The sequence below is a fragment of the Andrographis paniculata genome, unplaced genomic scaffold (genome assembly GCF_009805555.1).
Source record: "Andrographis paniculata isolate CXL003 unplaced genomic scaffold, ASM980555v1 Contig30END, whole genome shotgun sequence".
Taxonomy (NCBI): domain Eukaryota; kingdom Viridiplantae; phylum Streptophyta; class Magnoliopsida; order Lamiales; family Acanthaceae; genus Andrographis; species Andrographis paniculata.
The window spans coordinates 1,509,463-1,534,212 of NW_026137563.1; the positions used below are offsets into that span (position 1 = coordinate 1,509,463).

At 34.7% G+C, this 24,750-nt stretch overlaps 3 protein-coding genes across 8 annotated transcripts; 2 read left to right on the top strand and 1 right to left on the bottom strand.

Moving 5' to 3' along the window:
• Positions 1-797: 797 nt before the first annotated feature.
• On the top strand, positions 798-8,268 carry LOC127246976 (chaperone protein dnaJ 1, mitochondrial). Of its 4 annotated transcripts, none has more exons than XM_051268663.1 (19): positions 799-1,105; positions 1,181-1,262; positions 1,359-1,448; positions 1,540-1,631; positions 1,738-1,821; positions 1,925-1,963; positions 2,153-2,284; positions 2,361-2,402; positions 2,625-2,712; positions 3,877-3,941; positions 4,081-4,143; positions 4,228-4,300; positions 4,615-4,706; positions 5,333-5,404; positions 6,094-6,150; positions 6,603-6,651; positions 6,734-6,803; positions 7,431-7,517; positions 7,758-8,268. In XM_051268663.1, exons 1-19 carry the CDS (start codon positions 1,049-1,051, stop codon positions 7,783-7,785), a joined length of 1,362 nt encoding a protein of 453 aa, XP_051124620.1. In that variant the 5' UTR covers positions 799-1,048; the 3' UTR covers positions 7,786-8,268. The 4 variants fall into 4 exon arrangements, with proteins under 4 accessions (XP_051124621.1, XP_051124620.1, XP_051124618.1 ...); XM_051268661.1 differs by having other exon boundaries at positions 7,794-8,268; XM_051268662.1 differs by having other exon boundaries at positions 1,184-1,262; positions 7,794-8,268.
• A 674-nt stretch (positions 8,269-8,942) lies between these two features.
• On the top strand, positions 8,943-10,080 carry LOC127246978 (AT-hook motif nuclear-localized protein 28-like). Its single transcript, XM_051268666.1, has one exon. It carries the CDS (start codon positions 9,096-9,098, stop codon positions 9,876-9,878), a length of 783 nt encoding a protein of 260 aa, XP_051124623.1. The 5' UTR covers positions 8,943-9,095; the 3' UTR covers positions 9,879-10,080.
• Positions 10,081-11,199: 1,119 nt separating this feature from the next.
• LOC127246972 (isoamylase 3, chloroplastic) lies at positions 11,200-24,346 on the bottom strand. 3 transcript variants are annotated; one of them, XM_051268655.1, is made up of 24 exons: positions 24,026-24,346; positions 23,888-23,948; positions 23,708-23,791; positions 22,998-23,152; positions 22,766-22,859; positions 21,552-21,788; positions 20,831-20,935; positions 19,906-20,010; positions 19,049-19,183; positions 18,866-18,952; positions 18,608-18,665; positions 17,874-17,937; positions 17,542-17,641; positions 17,341-17,441; positions 17,023-17,074; positions 16,604-16,666; positions 15,930-16,019; positions 15,766-15,838; positions 14,957-15,036; positions 14,227-14,331; positions 14,057-14,152; positions 12,083-12,144; positions 11,770-11,878; positions 11,200-11,580 (listed from the first exon to the last, which is right to left on the bottom strand). In XM_051268655.1, exons 1-24 carry the CDS (start codon positions 24,112-24,114, stop codon positions 11,425-11,427), a joined length of 2,361 nt encoding a protein of 786 aa, XP_051124612.1. In that variant the 5' UTR covers positions 24,115-24,346; the 3' UTR covers positions 11,200-11,424. The 3 variants fall into 3 exon arrangements, with proteins under 3 accessions (XP_051124612.1, XP_051124613.1, XP_051124614.1); XM_051268656.1 differs by lacking the exon at positions 24,026-24,346 and having other exon boundaries at positions 23,003-23,188; positions 23,888-23,902; XM_051268657.1 differs by lacking the exons at positions 23,888-23,948; positions 24,026-24,346 and having other exon boundaries at positions 23,003-23,204; positions 23,708-23,782.
• Positions 24,347-24,750: the final 404 nt, after the last annotated feature.

Below are 24,750 nucleotides of genomic sequence, written 5' to 3' on the forward strand. Positions count from 1 at the left end.
AAATATATTATTTATACAAATATATATTATATAATTCATTTTTTTATTTAGAAAAGATCGATATAAAATATATATTTTACATTATTAATACAAATTTGCATATCTAATAATATAACAAAGTAATTTCAAACTAAAATCCAATGAATAAAAAACACCCTAGACTTTGGGTTTGCTTTGGCCCATACCAAAATCAACATTATTTAATCAAAAAATGAATGGTGTGTGTCCGTAGGGATGGCATGGTGTAAGATTGGACTTATGACCTCGTGTCATTGGTACTATTTATTATCAATATATTTTTGTTTTTCTTTTTTATATAAATTTTCAACAAATTTTTTTCAAAAAAATATATTACTCCATTAGTCTTGTGATAACCAATTAAAAAATAATATTTTATTAAATACATATATTTTTCATAAATATTTATATTTTACCTCGTATGGTTACTTTTACATCAAATTAAAAATTGAATAATACAAATCCAATATTAATATGTTAATAAATATTACTTTCTTTGTCCCAATTAAATTAATTTAGTTATAATGTATTAATAAAAATAATTATAAATTAAAATTAAAATAATTAAATAATTTAATTAAAATAAAAAATATATATATTATAAATTTTTAAATGAGGTTAAAATATATACTTATATTTTTTTAAAAAAAATTATGTGGAATGTACAAGAAATATAAATAATGAACAAATAAAAATAATTTTATAAATATATGTGAAAAAAAATTAAAACCGTAAATAAAGAGTGAGCCGAAATAAAATAAGCTTAGCCGATGGATCATTTTTTCTTAATCCGTACTATGCCGCCAGTTAGTATGCGATTCTTCTCTCGCCGCTAACTGGACATCGCAAGCGCAACCCTAAAATGTACGAACATCGTTTTTCGTAATACGCGGGTCAAAGAGAGCTGAGAAGCCGAGTCACTGACTCACTCGAGCTGAGCCCAGCAACCTTGGGCATCAAGGCAAGGCCAAGCGGCGTGCTAGAAAAGAGGGAGAAAGAAACCGCTTCGTTTCGTTGCAGCCTCGCGGGAATGAGCCGGTTGAGGTGGATTCCATTCTCCCCGAAATCAGTCGTGCGGAGAATTCTGGTATTTGCTCTGATTCCGTTGAATCGACTCCATTAACTTGGCGTCATTTTCATTTTTGGTTATTTCCTGTTTCAGCAGACGATTGATGTGCAGTCATCCGATGGGTTTTCACGGGAAAACGTTTCTCAGTTTCAATTGGGCTTGTTTCACTCTTCAAGTAAGTTATTTATGTTGGTTTACCAAAACGGGTAGGATGCTTCAGCAGAGCATATTGTTGATAGCTAATAATGTGGACTGCCTCTGTAACTTTCAGCTTCCGCGCATTGGGGTCGAAATGTAAGAAAACAAGCTGAATGTGAAACCTCGGGACTTGTATGGTCGAAGCGCTATATCCACGCCACAGGTTTACCTGTTGCATTCTAGTTAGTTTTTCCGTGATTTGTATGGTGTTGATATCTTATGCCAGTTTTTATTTCGGTGGTTTTATATATCAGGAATTCACCAATCCATTGATCGCGATTATTACGAGATTCTTGGGGTTTCCGTGGATGCCACTCCAGATGAGATTAAGAAGGCATTCCATGCTGTAAGTTCTGGTTTGATCATCATTGTATTATGGTCTTACAGAGTTTTGCTACCTATTTACAATTTGGTACCCTTTTGTTGCTTGGTTATATATATTCACTATGTAGCTTGCCAAGAAGTACCATCCTGATGCTAATAGGAACAACCCGTCAGCCAAGAGAAAATTCCAGGAGATCAGAGATGCATATGAGGTCTGCTTGTTGTAGTTTTGTGAATATTTTGCTAATAAGTCAGTTAATTTTATGGAACTTTTCTAATGTTTCTGCATAACATTATTGTGGAAGGTAATTTCAGACTTTGCAAGATCCTGGAAAGAGAGCCCAGTATAACAGGGTATAGCGTTTCCTTATTTTCTGGTATCATGCAAATTTTATTGGTTTCTTTTATTGTATCATACAAGATTTTCTTGTTTAGGTTGGTTCTGCATGCTGATATCACTTTGATTTGGCTAAGTTAAATGTTGCTAGCTTAATATCTATTGACATACTCGGTTAAATATTGAGAACAATAACTCTGAATCAGCTGAGAAAGGGTACGGGAAGGACAGAGAATGCTGGATTTTCTGACACTGCATGGGATCAATTCAGAGATGCTAACTTTAGAGACGCACGTGGAACTCAGTTCTCTAATTCATTTCACAAAATTTTTTATGAGGTGGTTGGTCCTGCTTTTATTATTATCACACTGGAAAATGTTGAACTGGGTCTAATACCATTTTTGCATCATGCAGATTTTTGAAAATGAAGCTGAAAATCTGGATGGTGATATTCAGGTTAACCATTTATGTTCTAAGTTGCACCTTGAAATTTAAGGGTTTGTTTACTTGTGTTTTCGAAGCTATTTTTGCATTATGCAATCGACAAACTCCCATCAATTATTGCATCCAACAACTATCATCACCTTCAAAACATCAAAACAATACCAAAACACAGTAAAATACCCTTAGTTTTCTATGTTTCCTAATTAAAGCCTGTCATGTTTGTTTTTAATTCAGGTGGAACTTTTGCTTGAGTTTTCAGAAGCTGCTACTGGATGCACAAAACATTTGTCCTTCAATGCAGATGTGCCATGCGAAGCTTGCCGTGAGTAATGTATAAATTTTCCTATTTGCCCATTTGTTGTTAAGAACCTAGTTACTCTCTCCCAGTAGACTCATTAGTTTGATTTATAACTATGTTTAATCTTCAATCTTCGTATATATATACAAATTTCTTTACTCTCTAACGTATTGTTAATGTGCTAAACCACATCATCCAAAGTATGTGGAAATCCTCCATCTGAACAAACAACCTTAAAACTGTAGTCTACTTTCGAGGATTTTTATCAGGAATATCTCCTAGATTTGTAATGTTTATATACATAGAATTGTGTTTTATTATACTCATGACAAATTGACAATTCCCTTATAAGCTGTCCCAACTCCTAAAAAGGTCTGAGTTTGGAAATGAGAGTTAATCTTCTTGAGTTCAATTGCATAATATGACTGGGTTGTAGCATCAGAAGTTGCTATTGATTATATGCTAGTTTGATCAGGACTGATGTCGTTCGGAAATAGTTTTTCTCTCCTCAGTTTCATGCTAACCTGGACAGTAGTAAGGGATTAATTTATGTTATACATACATATACCATTTTTACATGTGTTTATATATATATATGTCCATATCCATTTTGGCAGATTTATGCTTGACAATACACTAAAATTTGTAATATGTGTGGATTATTCTTCAGTTTTGGTAAGCGGTAAGAGGGAAACCTAAGAATAAAACTTGAATCAATCCTTTTAGGGCAAAAATTGTGATATGATGTTTGATATTCCACCCAATCATTTAAATTACAGTAAGATGAGATGAATCAATTCTGTGAACTTTACACTTGGAGCTTGAGTTGATTTTCTCCTACTTTCTTGTGCTCTGATGGTCTTAACAAAACTAGCCCTGATTGAATTCTTCTCAAAATGTTATCACCCAATTCATAGCCTTTTATCTTGCCTGTTTTCATCTGTGCTAGTACATTAGACCACCTAAACAACATAATCCCCTTTGCTGCCGTTAGTTGCAAAGTACTGCTTTTGAAAAATTAAGGGTTTGTTTGGTAGCTTTGCCTGTGTTTTGATATGTATTGGGAATAGGAAAGGAAAGTAATATATATTAATATTGCAACTAATTTCCTATTGTACCTGTGGCACCAAATGGCAATACTCTTTCTGAATTTTAAGATCTTTCCTTATATATAGTATTTTTATGTAGGCGGCCGAGGTCACCCATTGGATGCTGGGACTAGAATCTGTCCTACTTGCAGAGGCATAGGAACGGCAAGTATTTTTGAATAATTATTGCCAGACAGTTGTGTTACCCTGTTTTCTTTTTAGGTAGTATGCTGACTATTTTTTAAGACTCAGAAAATTCTAATTTCTATTCATGGCTTGTTCTCGCTGCTGTCTTGGTTATTAGGTAACAATTCCACCATTTACCACAACATGCAGTACTTGTAAGGGATCTGGACAAATCATTAAGGTCCAATTGTTACTTTATCTAAGTTGTATTTTAAATGTTTAGCATTTGATAAAAAGTAAAACCAACTAACACAAACATGTTTAGGATTACTGCACAGTATGCAAGGGATCAGGGGTGTGTGAAGGAATCAAGAATGTCAAAGTAACCATACCGGCAGGTGTGTTCCACATTAATTCTTCATACAGATAATCTATAAGGTTGTTTGGTTGTTTTCTTCAAGTTTATCTTATATTGATTGTGATAGTTATATAACACTGGAGGAAATTACTTTTAAAAGCTTTCCTTCTACTAACTGCAGGATAATGGTACATTGGTACTTTAGTTGCAAGTTTTTTTGCATTATGGATGAGTTGTCATTGTGTATTATCTCTGCTTCATCTCCACTCATGTGTCACTGGAGCTTTTGGCGGTTTTGTACAGAAGTTCCATGATGTGTGTTCACCAGATTCTCTTTTCTTTTCAATTGATTAGGTGTGGATTCTGGCGATACCATTCGTGTACCAAAAGCTGGCAATTCCAGTGGATTGGGAAAGTCTCCTGGTGACCTTTTTATAAATTTAAAGGCAACATTATTCTTGTGCTCTCTCTTACTATCAAATATTTCATCCCCACTTTCATCTGATTATATTTTTCTTGCTGAGCTGGTATTTATTACAGATCCATCTTTGTGAATGTTTGGTCGTGAATGCTATAAGTCTACTAGAATATGTTTTAGTAGTTTAGAACTGTTAGATTCTAAATTCAGTTTTATTTATATATATATATATCATCCTATATATAATTTACCTTTTTATGGATATTTAGGCTTTGTTATGGATATATAATTTTCCTTTATTTTTAATAAACACACTATTTATGATTTAGTGGTTTCTTAATGGGCGTTATTTTTAATATGGATGAAGATGCTTCTCTCTACAAAGAGAGTGAATAATCTCTCCTAAAAGACAAACTAGTCAGATTGATCACATCAATGCAATATATACATGCACATTGTGGATATTACTAGGCCACACCTTGAGAACTACTTTTTGTGGTTTCCTTGGGTTGAGTACTGTTTTTACTTTCTTGTGTCGCCACTTGGATTCTGGCTGGCTCCCCAGTTTTTCAGTCATTTGTTTTGGTTGTTTTCAAATTTTTATTAGCTTTTCATATATATATATATATGTGTGTGTTTTTGTATTTTATCCAGGTTGCAACCGATCGTGTATTCAACAGAGAAGGTGCTGACCTCTATGTGGATGCTAATATTAGCTTTACAGAAGTGAGTTGTGCTGCTTATTTAAATTATTTTTATGCAGTTTAGCACCTTATCCGAGTTTTGGCTCCATAAAATGAGGAATTTTTTTGTGTTGTCTTTGCAGTAAATAAAGTTGCTAATTGTTGTGGAGCATCAATAGTTGTTATTTATATACATTCTCAATGCTTTTAATCACTTCAGATTTTAATGTATACTTCTTTTTTTTTTATCATCATTATTATTATTTATTTATTATTATTATTATTTTTCCCATTACTTAATCATGTGTCTTTTTTCTCCAACTGTTCTTCCGCTCAGATGATTGCATAGGTAAATCATGGGACTTTAGAGCCCTTGTTCTTATCTATTTGGGAAATGCCATATAACTAGGTGTATTTTCCATTGATAGGCGTGCCATAAGATTCGAATTGAGTCAAAATGCTGGCGAGTATTCAAAGCTACTTTATTTTTGGTTTATGTTCTTGCTTATACTATTAACTTGAATAAGTCTTTGATGTGCGCTATGTGCATTCTATTTACGTCTAGAATATATGTATATATATACATAATTACATATTATATATACCATGGATGAGGTGACCATCTATCTATAATTTGCAGTTATATTCTCTGCTAGAAGATTCTATGTGATATAGCTAATTGATGGAAAGGACTCAATTTTATTTTTGGTTTTGTTTCACTGTTTCTCTCAGGCAATTCTTGGTGGTAGTGTTGAGGTGCCTACACTTTCTGGGAACACGCAAATGCGGGTATGAATTTCACAGGTCCCTTGTGAAATCAAACTCTGTGCTGTGTATCATTTCACGATTTTGTTTTTTCTAAATTTCCTTTCTGAATTTAATGGAAGCATTCGTGCATTGCACTGAAAATTCGATATACACCATAAAATTAAAAAAGTTTCTTAACAATTGCTTATCTGTTTTCATTCTTACACTTTAATTTTTATTTTTTCAGCTTTTATGTCATATACATTTTAGATGATAATAAGAAATGGAGTGATTACTCATAGAGACACTGTCCAGTGATTGTGTCTATTCATCGGGTTATGACAGCATGCAGCTTTTGTTTTCCTGAGATCGAGGAGACATCAAAACTCCAGTCTTCTCTCCCTTATTCTTTTTTTGCTTTGCTGAAATTTTTTTTACCCATATCTTAAGTGATTTATTTAATGATCTTAAATCCTTGCTTGTGATTATTTCAGATACCTAAGGGGGTTCAACATGGGCAACTAGTTGTTCTAAGAAACAAAGGTAAACTTTCTTGTTTGTTCTCATTTTGCTAGTCACAACCCACTTTTTCCGTATGCTTACTGATGAGTATGATGCACTGAAGGGTTACCAAGACAAGGATTTTTTGTGGACCATGGAGATTTGTATGTGCGTTTCTGCATAAGATTTCCGTCGTAAGTTTATTTCCCTTCTTCATGCTAGTTTATTTTTGTGTTGAATAGCAATTTGGTGTTTTATGGTTTGGATATTACTCTGCCAATGTGTGTAAGTTGACTTTAGAAGTGTAGGTACACCTGCAAATTACACAAACACCAATATCTTTCCCTTTGCAACATCCTTTTTTTAACTATGCAATCAGAGTAAAATAATTTCTAACTACTATTTTCCACTAAACAAATTCAAATCCAAAACAATTTCATACATTGAAATTAAAAAAAAAGAAGCTACTCTCAAAACACAACTAAACACACCATTTGATATCTTGTAGTTACTGCTGATATAGGATATACATCCTTTTGGTGCAAATGGCACAAAATGTCTTAATTTTGATCGAGGATGAGCGACCCATATACGATGAATGCTGGTTTTACATGCTTGGATTATCTCGCTATATCTAATTGGGCAGAGGCAATTATAACTAGGTTTCTATTTGCCCCTCTATGTCATATGGAGCTTGGGATAAGAAACCGCTCTGAAACAAACTTTCGTATCTTAATTCCATAAAGTATACACTAATTATGATGCAGAAGAAATGTGGTCTACATATTTATAATATTGGCATTAATTTTTCTTTTCTCCAGTACCGTGTCACAAAGACAACGCACTATACTTGAGGAATTTGAAAAGGAAATAATTGATGATGAGAACAGATCAGCTGAAGGCAGTCGGTGAGTCTGTATTTGCATATGCTTATCGTACCTAATTTCGCCCTCTTCCATCTATTCCCTTTTTCTTAGCTAGGGAGACTTTGATACCACAGTACAGATGCAAATGATTTCCCCATATGGCATGATGTGTTCCTAGCTTGATGCTTCTATTTCTACTGCCCATATACGTATCCCAAATTAATTACAGTGATACTTTAGTCACCATCTTTAATATGGTGAAAATGTGGTAATCTTTACCAGGCTTTACCAGCGGCTATCTACTGGTTGAACTTACAGGTGGCAGCATTGGATCGAGCACTTGACTGGATCTAAGTTCATCCGAGATTTGTCAATACTGTTACTGATATTCCTAATCCTCGGAAAAGCCCTGAATTAAGGCCACCACATGATTTGGATCAGCGGTGCAGGGGCATCAATCATTCGATGCATGGTTCTTGGTATTCACTTCCATGCATGCCACTTTAGTTTTTAATATTGCCTGCATAAAAATAATGAGTTGGAGAGAAAGTTTCGGGCATTATTTCATCGGTGATGAATACGCAGTACAATTTTGGCTGAGTTGGTAGGAATCAACACAGTGCCTTGTAAATGTTGCACACATATATACACACACAGCTGCTTCTGCTTTCTATTCTCTCTATCCACTTGAGAAGATAAGACTTGAGAGAGAAAAAAAAAAAATGTTCCCGGGATGGGATGCTATGGTTGTGGCTTTTTAGAATTTGGTTTCAATTTGTTCTATTATCTTGGTGTTTTTTGTGTTATTATTATCAGTATGTGAATTGGTAATGATGCTGATAGATAAATTTATTTTTGATTTTGGGAATGGGAGATGGAAAAGTGAAGCCGCAAATGCTTACTAACTCTTATTCTGTGTTTGTCTGCTCAAAAGCAAACAGACATTAATAGTAGTTCTATAATTTTATTAGATTCTAATAGATTTCAGCACATCACTTCACATCCTCCCACACTTCTTTTGACTTCACTTCACATATGAATCATTATGCCCCTCGTCTCCCCCCCCCCCCCCCCCCCTATTTGTTTAGGGCGTATGTCTGTGTTGTGTTGTGATATTCTGATTTTTGAAAAATAAAATAAAAAATGCTCATTAGGACTAATTGGTATATGCATTTTTTTTTTTTTATATTAAGAAATGTTATTTGTGAAAATTGAATGAACTGAAGTGAATTATATAATAATTGATTGATTGAATACTTAAATCTAATCTGTGAAAACATTTTACCAAGATTATATGTTCAATCGAAGTTTAAATTAAATTAATATCAAACTTTATTTTTAATAAGCTAAACAATTTTCTTCATTTATGAGAGTTTCTTCTAACAAAGTATTAACATTCTATTAAAATAAACAATATGCTAACGACAAATAAATGATTTCTTACCCAAATATACTAATCATCAAATTCACAAAAATTCGATTACATATGCTGGGCCCAAAGGCCCAACAAATCCAACGGCCCACATTAATCAAGTCACACATTTGTACGTATATTATATACATATATATATATATAATAAATTGCTGCTATAAGAAGCAAAACATTAACATCCCTGCAATATGTTCCCCAAATTCCCCCACCACCCTTCTCCGCCGCTGTCCCACCGCGGCGCCGCCCCGGAAACCGATACCAAATCCCACAGCCCCCTCGGCGGAGGCAGCGGCATCCCCCTGCCCCCGCCGCCAGTTCCCAACGACGGCGCCAGCATCGAGGTCATCCGCCGCCCCCGAGGCCGGCCGCCGGGCTCCAAAAATAAGCCCAAGTCGCAGGTCGTCGTCGCGCGGGAGCCGTCGGAGCCCACAATGAGCCCCTACGTGCTCGAACTCCCCGCCGGCGCCGACATAGTGGAGGCGACGGCGAGGTTCTCCCGGAAGCGCGGCATCGGCCTCTGCATCCTCAGCGGAAACGGCATCGTCACCGACGTCACTCTGAAGCAGCCGTCGGCGGCTCCCGGCGCCGTCGTCAGCTGCCGCGGTCGCTTCGATATACTGTCGATTTCCGGCACGATACTCCCGGCCGGAGCCGGCGGGGGGGACGCCGCCGCCGGGAACGGGATGTTCACACTGTCCCTGGCGGGGCCCCACGGGCAGGTGGTGGGGGGTCTGGTGGTGGCCCCTCTTGTCGCCGCCGGCACGATTTATCTGGTGGCGGCTACGTTCAACAACCCGACTTTTCACCGGCTGCAGCAGACGGAGGAGGAGCAGGATTTGGCGGCAGCCGGCGGAAATGGGAGACATGAGTCGGCGGTGGCAGGTGGAGGTGGCGGCGGTGGAGTTTCGATGTACAACTACCAGCCGGCCGGCGACGTTGTATGGCCGCCGGCGGGTAGGCAGCCGTACTGATAGACACCTCCGATTATTTTGTGAGATATATATATATATATAATATAGATTGACCGGCGTTCACATTTGTGTGAGTCTGCTCTGCTGAAACTGAAATTCCGTAGTTGTCGTTTTATCTTTAGGGTTGAAGGAGTTATTGGTCGTTGTGATCATTTATTTATTTAATTAATTACTTTAATGTTTATACATGAACTTTATCTTACCTAAGCATTTAGCATTTTAGCCATAAGAATTAATTTTTTTTGTTTTATCTTAAATTAAATATATATTTTTTGTTTTATATACTAATTTTTATATATACTTTATTTAAAAACTAAAGGAATAATATTTTAATTCAAATTTTAATCTAAAAAACACACACAATATCTGGATACCACATAAGTGTATGTGTAGCCACAATGTTGTTTGTGTAATGTGCGCGCGCGCGCATTACCAAGTGAAGTAATAGGCCCAACCATACACAGATTTATTTACATAATGAATGTACAGTATAGAGAGGTGTGTGTTTTCTTAATGGAAGAGAAGATAGGAAATGTAGGCAGGTCGGCGAGGTTAAAATAAATTAATAAATAGAATGTGGGTGGCGTTGGCAAATGGCAAGGCAAGAAAACACAAGGAGGCAGGATTGGAGTAATGAATGATCATACATTGGCATGGCATGGCATGGCAAGAGGTGCAGTGTTCGATAAAGCTGCTGCTGCTGGATTCTGTCGGTCTTCCAACAAAGTTACTGCTCATCATATCAATCCAATCCATTTCATTTCATTTTGGGGATTACCAGAAAGAAAGAGAAACAGGCCCCTTCTCATCTCTCATCTCATCTCATCAAAAAATATATATATAGAGAGAGAGAGAGGGAGAGAGAGAGAGAGAGAGAGAGAGGGCTGCCAAATCCAATCCAATCCAATCCAAGGAAAGAGGTACTAGGGACAATGATGAAAGATTCCCAAGCAAACAAAACAAGACAAAGGAACAGTATTCCTCTAATTTCCAGAATCATCTACTATGTACTTCTACTATTACTACTTCACTTCTTAGTTGTCCTCTTGTCTTTTTCCACCCCACCCCGCCCCCATCTTCACTCCTTCCTTGCATACATACACATACACATTATTATATGTACATATATATGGTCAAGCCTGGCCTACTGTATAGTCTACATCAATGCATTTACCGTCTAATATACAAATATGCTACATTGGAATATACTAATAATACTACATTTTAATATTCTTTTTCATTATGTTATTTAAGTACATATAATGATAATATGTCGATGTACACTTGGATTGTTGAAAGTGTACGGCAAGGCAAGGCAGGATCCTCTACAAATTCAATGCTTATATTTCAAGTACATTATTACTTACTATCAATTTGGAATTAAACATATCTCATAAATAGAATTACCAACCTTATTATTACATTATTATACCTCTAAATACAACACAAAACACATAAGCTCAGATGGGAAAGAGCTTCTGATATTTATTTTTAATTTATTTTTTCATATGATGCTCTACTTAAGCTTCATGACTAAAATAAATACTCATCGAGTCATACCATTTTCAGCAGCAGCAGAAGCAGGGGATGTTGGTTTGGCTTCGAGAATAATGGACGAGTAAGGGGCCACACTGTAAGTCTCCGTAACGCCGGGAATGCCTTCCCGAACAAAGTCTTTTGGAGATTCTAGACTGGTATCCACCTGCAGTTTTTATCATAATGACATGAAACTAGAGGAAGATGAAATTTTTTGAGTTAAAAATCAAGAAACCAAGAGGGGAGGATGGTGAGTAAATTTACTATGTATGTGACCTATTGAAATGTAGTTTCAAATTTTGTACGTTATGCCACAATCAAGGAACAAAGTTGAATCTGAATCAAGAAAACTAACCACTTGAAGCCACTGCCTGCTTTTTGGTGGTGGGGGTATAGCAGCTTCAACAAAGTAGTCGTGTGCATTGAACGCAATGTATATATCTCCACCTTTTCCTTCATGAAGTCTGAAACATAACAATATCCATTTGTGTTTAATAGACTTTCCTTGATGGAAAGTTCGTAGCACACATGCTTAAGAATATCGACTGCACATTAAAAATATTAAAGCTCATGCAAGCAGAGTTTCTAGGTAGCAGCTTGCCATTTTTATGAATAATAAGATATACATATTTCGCGAATGGATAGAGAATATGAACTATGTATCTTACGTAAATGCAAGGAATTTGCTCTCATAGTTCTCCCAATTGTCCTCATGCCATGTAACGTCATTCTGCAATCAAGGAAAAACCAAAACTTTTGATAGCACATTTGTTTGGAGGAATTAACATATCAGTACAGTCAATAAGGTGCACTTTATGAATTAAAACTTAACCCACCAAGCCACCGAAAAAAGTGTATATGAAGATATTGTATTGCTCTTTAGGTGGTGAAGAAGAGTATGAATTTTTTTATTAAAAGCAAAGGCCAAAGGATAAAAGAGAGTTTTCATAATATCATTTGGTATTATACAGGCAGATATCTCTATGTTTCCTTTAGCACCACATTTGCAAAATACTCTCTTAACTCCATGGATAATCCTGCGACTCTAACTCTATTGATAATCCTGCTTTTGAGTTTGATTTAGTGGACGATTCTGGCTACGTGTTGATTTCTACTATAATACTTGAGTTTTGATAGGGGATGCTGACACATTTTCTATACTTAGTTAATGATTTTCTAGATTAGGTTTCTATTATTTTAGACTATCTGGACTATATTACACCTATAAATAGACCATTAACAATAATATACAATTCTGATCTTTTTCCTTCTATAAATTTTTATTAAATCAAAAAGTAAAAATAACATATCCATAGAGCTTATGTATAATTACGAATTAGAGTAACTGGGTGGTGGTAGCAAGTGATTGAATCCAACGACTAAAGAGGACACAAATGAAGCAACTTAGGCCAAAGTATTCTGAGCTGAATGCCAATCCACCTCGGCTTTATTCAATACTTTTTTGGCACGGCGTAGCTGCAAAATCCGTCTTAACCATGCTAATGTTTGCCTTCAGTTCCTCAGAGGTCATGCCAATACATTGGGATAACAATTCCCGATCATCGGGCAGTTCTATCTCCGTATGTGTCAAGTGTGCGATTTACGCCATTGCATATTCTTGCAAATTCAAATTCCATTGGTAAAACAAAACATTTATATAGATTTGCATATACATATTCGCGACATGTACACAGGCTTCGGACGAATCCCATGCTATGCATTAATATTCTTTTAACAATAAAATTATCAAACTTGGCGGTGGAGCTCGAATCCGAGTGTGTCACCAAACTTCAGCCAGGCCCACTTGATAATTTCATTGTTAAAAGAATATGAAGACATGGTGTGGGATTCGACCGCAGCCTCCGGGCTTGTCGTGAATATGCCTATGCAAATCTATAGAAACGCTTGATACCAACAGCATTTGAATTTGCATGTATCTGCAATGGCGGGGATCGCACGCTTGATACAGAGATGGAATTGTCTGATGATCGAAATTTGTTGTCACGTTGGATCGACATGACTTCTGAGGAACTAAAAGTGAATATTAACACAGTTAATTGAGATTTAACAGCTGCACGAATAAACCTACACTGTGCCAATGAAGTACTGAATAAGGCGGAAAGGGATTGGCATTCGGTTCGAAATACTTGGTTAAGTTGCTTCATCTACGTCCTCCCAAGTCACTGGATTTGATAGACTTTCCGCCACTTCCGAACCCAGTAGCTCTACCTCATAATGATATATAAACTCCATGGATATGTTATTACAATTTGTTGATTTAATAAAAATAATAAAAAGAGAACTTCAAATTGTATATTATAATTAATGAAAATCAATACTCTATTTACAGAATGATATAGACAGGACATACTTAGCTACTAACAAAATAATTTTAAATAAAAAAAAAATCTAATTTAAAGAATCATAACAAAATATATTAAATATAAAAAATATCTCAAACATGCACTATCAAAGAGTATGTTAGAATATAGAACTACATTCAGTACTTTTATTGCATTCCTTTATATATCTATTTCATAAAATAGAAGAACATGTTGACGTAAAAACAACAGTAGTAGATAGTAACTACTGGAGAATTCATTTCACAGATAAGTTCAAGTGCAATAAGCAGAATAGTTTACCTTGCCAATGAAGTTTTTTCTTGTGAAGACCTCATGATCCCGTCTAAATTTTATCATCTCTGAGAAGAACCTAAAAATACTGTTCTTGTCCTTCAACTGTACCGTCAAATTTCAACTTCAGTTAATTGATTAGAGAGGGCACATCAAAATGAAATTAAGCACACACATACTTGTTCCCATTGAAAATTGTTAAGAGCATTATCATGTCCATAACTGTTGTTATTTCCATTGCGAGTATGACCGTACTCATCTCCCATGAGCATCATTGGAGTTCCCTAGGCACAAGAACAATTCAGATATTAATGTAATATCACATTTTATAAAGGATTATGACTGCTAGATAACATCGGTTTTAAATAAATTGTCAACGTTTGTAAAAAAAAAACATGACTAAATTCTGAATCTCAGAAAAACTCTGCACATTGAGAACCTTTTAGATATTTTAGTGCCACAAATTACAATGCCACAAAAAATGTAGTAAACATTTTCAAATATTCCATGCCCAGTACAAATACTCCCTTGGTTACAATGTTATAACATAGAAGAATCCAAAGATCAAGAATCACACAAAATAGCAATTTTCTCTTTGAAACAAATGTTTATAGTTAGAGTTGATGATTCATATTTTCTTCCAAATTTAAGTGATAAATTAAAATAGGATAAAAAAAAACCTGTGTACTACCATAATAATAGGTTATCAAAAAAACATATGCTGTGAATTCTAGAATCTCAATTCATTACCTAACACAAAGTATGCATACATACATAAACTAAGCCCATGTGCTCAGCGCATATATTCTAACGCTGTCTAACATATAGTGAAACCTCATGCGGGAAATAATTTATGTCCAAAGTAACAAGGTGAAAATCAGATGTGAGCCTTAGATACATCTCACTTACCTGGGATACCATAAGTGCCACATGGAAGTTTTTCATTTGTCGCAACCTTAGTGCATTAATATTTGCATCTTTAGTTTCTCCTGATATTAAAAGAGTCTAATTATACAAGGTAGCACTGTAAAAGGCATGCTGAATTTTCTGCCATATTAGGTAGTCTAGCACAACGTAAAAGTCATACACTCAACAGAAACCCATCACATGATACTATTGGCCACAAACTGTATTCCGACAAAAATGCTAGGCTCACTCTCACTGCATCAACTTAACTAGTTGCAGAAAACAGTGAAAATAAGGCAAATAAGACCTCTATATTTCACAAAAAATAAAGAGTTCAACAACGTAATGTCAAATTTCAGGTTTAGCGAAAGGTTACTAATAATGAAAATATACTAAAATAATGACCTACCGATCTGAGAAAATTCAGGACTACAGAACACTACCATTGGTTAAAAGACAGGTTTAGCAAAGGGCAATAATTGCAATATGATTTCGCCCCCTATCCTACCCTTCTTTAATTTTGTTATTATTATCAATTCAGAGCTACACTGCATCTTGATAGAAATTGGAAGTATAAGTTCCTGCAATCACACTCTTGGAATGCATAAATCACATCTTGATTAATGAAGTCTCAAAAGATTCTTATTTGTATCATGTCACTGAAAAAACCGTAGCGAGAAAACAACAATTAAGTCATCATGTAGATGTGTGGAACCATCAAGAACACCATATAGGGCAATAACTAAATTGCATAAAACTGACTTAGCAGTATTAGTGCAAATATGGAGAATAAGATATATTATCCAAGTTACCTTCAAAGCCACAATTCCAGCTAAAATTGACATTGCTTCCATCCTTTCCACCTTCTCCATTGGCATCATTATGCTAAAGTATGAACAGAAAAGAAGAGGCCATAAACATAACCTGATCATAAAATTGACAAAACTGAGGTAGATATCTGAGCAGTAAGTGATACCTTATAATTATATGAAACAAGGTCATATAGTGTGAATCCATCATGTGCAATAACAAAATTGATACTATGACATGGCTTGCGTTTATTGACCTGGAACCGAGAATGTGTAATGGTTATTGGGCTGGTCATTGAGCTCAACATATTTCATTTTCACTTCACAATTTGAGCTCAAAACTCACCCCATTCCAACATAATGAAATAGCTACAGCAGAAGATGAGTTAAAAAATGACTAATTACAGTGCTGCCTAGATTATGGATGAGTGAAAAAGTTTCCAATCTGATTTTCTGTTGGATAATATATTAGTAAGGGGGTCATAGTATAGCAATAATAAGATCAAGGTCTTATTTCTGTGGAGCTATCTGCCTGGTTGTAATACCAAATGAGTTTTTATTGAATACTTTAGTACCCCCTATTCTCTCCCCCAAATAAAAATTCTTCTAGTCTCCAATAAAGAAGAAACAGAAAGGAGGAAAAATCAAAGATCTGCCTGACTATCCTATCAATGAGTGTAAATGTCATCAATTTTATAGAAGGGTATAATTCTGTAAATATCAGGAAAGTAAGATAAATCAGAAAACTGGTTTTAAGGTTCAATACCATCAACAATGGTTGATCCACATAGATGAACAAAAAATTTCACGAGCATAAAATAAGTAATAGTGTAATACTAACTTTGTACAAGTCAGCAGAACCGGCGATTCTAGTTGCAAAACTTCCTTTCATACCACTGTCACCCTACATTGAAATTGAATAAAAAAAAATAAGAATCATTTCAAAAGATAACGGGTTATAATGGATATTTAAGGAGGAATAGTTGTTTTTATCAAAATCCTGGCTGAACTCCGGAAATTGCCTTTGTCGGCAGGCTGAACTTAGCATTGAAGTCAAGTAAAATAATTTTACAACATTCAATTTGTATTACTTTTTACCTTCTGAGGTATTATGACTATCATTTATGTGCAACATACAATATTTCTTTGTTTCTTTTTTATTTTTTTATTTTTTATCAGAGTTCTTTGTTTCTTTTTAACTTGTGGCATGAGGTACTAATGAATTTCAACTGAATTCCCATTATTTCAATGCAACACCACCTTTATAAATCTTCTGACATCATCACGAAATATCCCATTCCATTCAGCCCACCTGTAAGCCAAAAAAGAATTGTGTTTTAAATTTGTATTTATACATGCATTCATCTAAGATGAAAATTTAGTAACAAAATGAAAAATAACAAAACAAGAGAAAAAATCCAGAAATATTTGTTTATATCACTCTGGAGTATGTATCTGTAAATTTGTTGCACCTAATTGGTACTACCATAAAAGTAATTTCAGCAATCCCAAGTTGTGGCACATCCGTGTTTGAGTCCATTCAAATGCACTAAGAATCAAGAAACATGTTTTAATTACCGATCCCAGTTCGGAAATTTTCCAACAAGATATAGACCTCCGCAATCCCATGGTTCTGCAATCAGCTTACATCTAGAAAGTACACTATCTTTGGCAATTGCCTGTATCATTAATTAAAATGACGATGAAGAAGGAAGGGAACAAAATCATAAGAGAAGATTTTGAAAAATAATGATCACAACCATCAGTGGCAAAACGTACTCTGACCAATGGAGGAGCATTTAGTGGAGAACCATCAGTTCCTCGACATAGAACACTAGCTAGATCAAAACGGAACCCATCCACATGATACTCAACAACCCTTCGATCAAAATACAATTGCAAAAAGGATAACTTAGAAGTACATATTTAATTGCAATAAAATAAACATTAAAAGAGAAACAGCGAAAGCTTATAATGGCACACTTTATGCCAATTGAAACGATCGCTATGTAATAGTAGATCACCTTCATAATTATGAATAGTCAGCATTAAAAGATCATATAACACTTTCATCAATATTAAGAGAAACACAAAGGCGGGTAAGAATGTACCAGTGCCTCAAGCTGTCGAGTATTAACTCCATGACAACAGGATGGTTACAATTGAGTGTATTACCTGCATCAAGGTCACATATCATAGAAATTAACATAATCATATAAAGGTATTAGTAAAGACTTAGAAAACATTTAGGTCCAATAAATATAAATGAAAAAACATTAATGACTTCTCTGATTAAATGTCACAATTGAAGCTATAAAAAGGCATGAACCTTCTTAATCACATGTTTCGATTATCTCATAAGAAATGTCAAATGCTTCTTGAGCCTGCGTTAGATGCTAGGTATAAATTGATTCAACAATACAACCACGATCATATTCTAAAATTAGATAGAGGCTTTTTTTTAAGAAAAAATTTAATCAAAGTAATCACACATAATAGTAAAGATATGTATATATACATATAATGAAAAAAAAAAAAAAACGTGGCTAACCTTACTTAATGAATAGAAGCTAAAAAAATAAGCCTTTGGTACATGAAGTTCTAAAAATCAAAGTTGTGTGTTGTTAATATTTTCAATCTTGTTTATATTTTCTCTCTCTAAAAAACCATCAAATCTAACATTTCTTTCCTTATAACATATAACATCTAAAATCTATTCTCCATTAAAAACATCCAAAACAGAACAAGTACACCCAAGGATTTTCACCAAATATGACAGCAGGTTATTCAAAAGCACAAGTATTGAATGTGTAGGGTTACAAAAAACCCATGATATTGACATTACCACAACCGGAGAAGTTAAAAAACTTGGCGTTGTTGTCCAAGTCCAACATGTAATAGACCTACATAAAGTTAATACATAAGAAACACACGAATCAGTAGAAAACAAGAGTCAGCCCATTGTGATAATGAAAGATGCCTATAATTTTTGCCACGAAGGACTTGAACATCCAATTGCGAATAAAATGGAATTATAGTTATTGAAACAAAAAACAAAAGCAAACATAAAATAATTTCCTTTATTATAAAACAGCAAAATTACCTTGTTATCTATGCCACGGAATGAAATAGGATATGGATTTTTATCATCACCCTCATTTGTGTGGTTATAAACAACATCTAAAATAACCTAGAGAGGAATATAGCACCATAAGCATGATGGTCTTCATTTATTGTCTACTATTATATGGAATTCTTTAAATGGAAAAAATAAAAATAAAAATACCTCAATTCCAGCATTGTGCAGTGCCTTAACCATTTTTTTAAAGTCCGAAGAAGCATTAACTGGTCCTCCTCCATTACTTGCATAACGACTCATAGGTGAAAAGAAATTTATAGTTGAATAACCCCATGTGTTAATCTATTATGCAATCACAGAATATAAGTATAAGAACAAACCAACATACTTCTCAATGCACAGAATATAATTAAGGTAACATGTTTCAGTTCCCGCATTATATATATAAAAAAGAACCAGTCACATGGCGTTTATTCCTTGGTTCAACAACAAAACAAGCTGACGCATTAGAAAAGCATAGTGATGTTAAGGTCTACATGCAACAAAGTGATTATTGTGACATCATAAATATCACGTGCTGCATGTCTATAAAACCTGTACATTTAATTCTAGCAACTATATTTTTTGCAAATTTATTAGTTTGATTTACAAGTTAGTCTAATTGCATTGAGTTTGTGCATATTGTATATTGTCCTGCAAAATATGTTTTCATTTATAAATAAACAGATCATGTGGACAACCTTTTGATATAGCTGAATATGGAGTTCAATTTTATTTTATTTTTCTCTTATATATTGTTGCTACTTGGTTGAAGAACACAGCAAATACTATGGAAATTGAACAATACACGGTTACCAATCCTTCATTTAGCATTCTATAAAAAATATACTAAAAAGCCTTGTAAACAAATATTCAAGCCAGACATTCACCACATACAAATGGCAAAATATTTCAGCTCTTAAGTTGGCAATCACACAATGCGATCATATGTAAACTCAACAATATCAGACAAGATAATCCTGCTCAACTAAATGCATAAAAGGAATCAAAGTTGTTGTAGTTACCATGTGATCTCTAGGATTTGGGTGCCTTTGGAACTCCAATTCATCGAACTCAAACACTGGCAACAATTCGATTGCATTAACACCAAGCTCCAAAAGATGTGGTATCTTCACAGAAATTCAATTCCAATATGAAGTTATATATAAGATAATACGAAAATAGAAGGGCATGGCAAGAGGACAAAAAGAAAAGAATGAAAAAAAAGAAAAAAGAAAGGATATTATCAATGCAAACTAATAGCATATACTGTATCTTTGCGTTTCATTTTCCCTAGGTAAGCAATTTTTTTTGAAGTATCTTAAGTACAACAGATACAAACTAAATTGATCAACAAGGCATCTGCAATTATCATCTTTGCATATTTCCTTGTCACACAGGCAAACATACCTAGTAGGATAATGTAACAAAGCACTTTAGGGGGAAAATCTACCATTTCCAAACTCACTCAATCATCTTCCTGTCTACAGTGCAAACACATTAATATGGACATTTCCAGGTCTCTGGTTCTTGCAATTTAGGGGGAAAATCTACCATTTCTTGACCACATCTCAACTATTTCCTTTCCAACTGTGGGTTGAAGACCAAAATTATAAAGAAATTGAATATATCTACCTTATAATAAATAATGCTGATACTCAAATCTTACAGAATCAAAGGGCAGAGGCAAGCAAGCCAATTGCATTTTCATCAAGAAGAATAAAATCATCAACTTTTTGCTTCAAAATTCACTTATGTAACTTACATTCACTTGTCAGGAGTTACAAAAGAAAATTACCATTTATTGGAAATAAGACAAAAGAAAGTAGATGCAATAAAGGTAGTTAGGGAAGGGAAGTCTTCAACAAAAAGGAAAGACACATATTTTCATGATGAATCAGATATGCCTAAAACAGGTCTCTTTATGCTTCTGCATTTCGCATGTTTTACCTTTTCTATCACACCAATGTAGCTTCCACGAATTTTTGGGTCAAGCCCACTAGATTCATCGGAAGTAAAAGCTCGGACATTCATTTCATATATAACAAGTTCATCCTGCAAAATCCTATATAATGTTAATGTGGCATTTACACGCTCAGAAAGAGAGAATAGATTCAGAAGTGGGATTTTCAGAATATCCTGCTTTTAACATTCTCTATCATTCAAAGGTAAAACCATATTAAGTACATCAACCAGGTCAATGAAATCAATACCACCTCAGCCATCACCCTAGAAATGTCAGTTCCAAGAACTTCATGATTTAATGATATTTCAATTTAAGAGATATTTTTATTGAGGTTCTCAAAAAGATTTTGTCAGATCATCCTTATCTTTCAATTACAATAACAGTAATATATATATATATATGTATATAAATATAGAAATCACACCAGATACACTCTTTCTTTAAAGGGAAGAACTTCATTTATATACCACTAATTACTCCAATTGTCAAGGTACAATCTAAAGAGTAGAAGAATGTCATCAGAAACAAATAGTTACTGAAGGCACTGTAGTTCGAAGGATACACATTTATCTTTGGGCATTGTAATTTGTGTTAGGACAGTTCATAGATAATCAACCTCGCAAAATATCTGTTGGGTACTAAAACTTTCATTCATACAAAGTTATACTAGGAAAAATATCATTCACCTGATTTGCTTCACCGTACCTCAGGTATATTTGGCAGTTTATAGCCTTCTCCCCAGTCAAAAGGAGAAGAATCAAAATCATACGTTCCAAGAAACTGAATCATTTTATTGTTGGTATCACCAAATATCCGGCGTCCATCAATCAACTTAGCATATGGGTCAAGTAAAAGATTTCCATAATCAAAACGATGCCCTTGGCTCCAATCCTGCGGTCCATTTATTCGATAGGCATATAAAATATTGCTACGTGGCAAATCCTGAAAGAAAGCACATTACAGAATCACTATAAGCCTATAAATTAAATAATGTAGAAAATAAAATGATGCACACACTATTACAATAAAGAGATATTCTGACATATAAGAGAAGGACAGTCATTCTTCACCATGTTGGCAATTGAGCAGGGGAGGAATAAAACAGATAGCCAACACATAAATATTGCTAAATCCAACCACGTGTTCATCGTAAAGAATACTAAGTCTGAACACTTCACAATTATCCTTCAAAGTACAGTCCTTTCATCTTCAAGATCAAGAAAACATTCTGGCATTGGAATATTACAGAATGCAGGTAATTGTCATTAGGTGACCTTATAATTGTAATGAAGAAATCTCAACAAAAATAGCAGTTTTCGTTTGTACAAATGTACCTTGGAAAAATAATCACACATACAAATTACAGCACTACAATGTTTGCAAAACCTGAAGTCCTATATGAATTGGATACTCTCTCGGTGCCTAATGATTCAGCATACCAAATCTACGTAATTTGTTCAATTAGATCCAGAGGTGAATCAAGATATAGATATCATTGCCAGAAAGCCAATAGAAATTTCTGCTCATTCAATGTGTACGAGCTTAACTGGAAGCATGTAGAATGAAAATTGAGAGATGAAGATAATATTTTTATATTAAAAATTTCCCATTGCCAAGGAACCATGAACCAAAAAGCATCCTGTCACAAGTTAACATTACAAAAGTTAGTTTTTACTAACACAAGACATGTAATGTAGCATGGAACTGAAATTTCTGGCAAACTGCCATTTATATTCTATTCACTATTCCAAATTGGCAAACATATTTAAGGTGACACTTTCCTCTTATTACTTCATAAGATAAGCTGGAGAATCAACTAGAAGCAAACATACTGTATCTAAAAAATAAGAAGGGGAGGGGGGGGGGTAAGAAAAAAAGATACCACATTTATTATAAAAAAATAAAATAAAAGCAAATACCTTAACACAGATGTGCCATATATCTCCAGTCTTATTTACTTTTGAATCAAGTGATAGTTCAATCATCCTTGGATCAGCATTCTTATTCATTCCCCTGTAAATATATCAATTCAAATTATGAAAGACACACAAATAAAAAAATTAAATCTGTGCTGTTAGAGTAGTCTTGGCATTGCAACCATGACTAGAAATTAAAATCTGTGGAGTTCAAGATTTAGGGACATTTTCAAACCTCACATTAAGGACTAAGCACAGGGTAACTGTAGTAGCATTTTGTGAGAAAATTGCAAAATTGATTCCACCTTCAACCTCTGAAGCTCCTAAAGGATGTGCTTGACCTGGAAAAACTTTCAGCGCTGGACTCTCTAGCCCTTGAGATGCTTCTTGCTATGATTACAGGCAGCAAAAGAGGCATTATCATCTCTACAAAGAGCAGCATCTAATATTATCTTAAGTTAGCAAGGCAGAAATTAATGCCATTAAATTGATATCTACTATGTATGTATAAAATTTCAAAAAAAGCAACCATCAGTGTGATATCTCATTATTTATATTGCTGCCAAATTCCAACAATATTATACTTCAATTAAAGGCTCAAAGAGGAGGACTGAAGGACTATAAACATATAAGTTTAAAACAAGGAAAATAATTACATCAAGTTGAATATCAATGCAACCATTTGCAATTATAGAATTGGATAAATACAAAACTGAGGTAAGTGGTATAAAGATCTTTACCGAGCAAAGAGTGGTATAATTCTATCAAATTTCTACTTCCCCCCCCCCCAAAAAAAAAAATAAAAATTGAACTGCATTCCAAGGATATCCTCTTCACATTTCACCACATCAATTTCTCCTGAAACCCTAAAGTTTCTACAATAGAACAGACTGCACACACCCTTTGAGGCCATGAACCCGAATATACCAAGATAATCAATCATACCTCCTGAGTTGCCACGCTCTGCTCACCTCCTCGAGCTGCGTACACAAAGGAGCCCATACGACTTCTACAATATTCTTTTCTAACCTGAAACATATTCCTCTGATTCTTTAACCAACGGCACTGCAATTTTTTAAATTTTTTACTTCTAATCCAAGAAAATGAACCGCCAAAGAAACTTACTTCACCGGAAATTTTCTGCGACGAACTTTTCGTGGAGGACGTCGTTTCGCTTGGTTTCAATCTGCAGAAGACATAAACAAATCACTAACCATAATTCGACTACTCCACAGACCACGATAAACGCACGCGACATTTTACCGCGGTGTGATGGACCGAGAACCAAGCGCGGGAACGTTAATGGGAAGGATGTTGCCTTTGAGCCTCAGCGAAGAAATTGGGAGCATCATACTACCAAGATAATTCTACAGATGAATAAATCAATCAACCAATGTTCCAGAGCATCGTTCGATCATCAACTTGACGGAGAGTAGATTTTCAGTAGCAGAGCGCAGGAGAGGCGGCGAAGAAATGCAGAAGAAGGTAGGGATTCGGAAATGGAAATTGGATTCGGAGTGGCACTGGAATGGGGTCTGAAATCAGTCCAGTAGCCTCTGTTTCAGTGCGGAGATATTTCACAAGAAAAGCTGCACAGATGAGGGAACGGTTCATGTTCCCCACGTGAGCATTGTACAAAGAATCTGGACCCTTCCTTGCCAAGAATGTGACACGTGTCTAGATGATCTGGCGATAGATTTTCACCTTTCCCAATGTGATAGTTCGTCTCTAATAAGAGCATGTGCAACTTAAAAAATATAATCGTTATCATTAAATAAATTCTTACATGATTGAATTTCAATGGCCTCGCCTGGCCTTCATGCTTTAAGTATTTCTAAAAGTACAATCATTATCACTAAATAAATTCTTACATGATTCATCACCATCATAAATTTAATATAATTAAATTGTTTGTCGTTTATTTTATTTTATTTTATTTATTGGAATATAATAAAATTGTTGATATTGCTTGAGATGGGCTGTGAAGT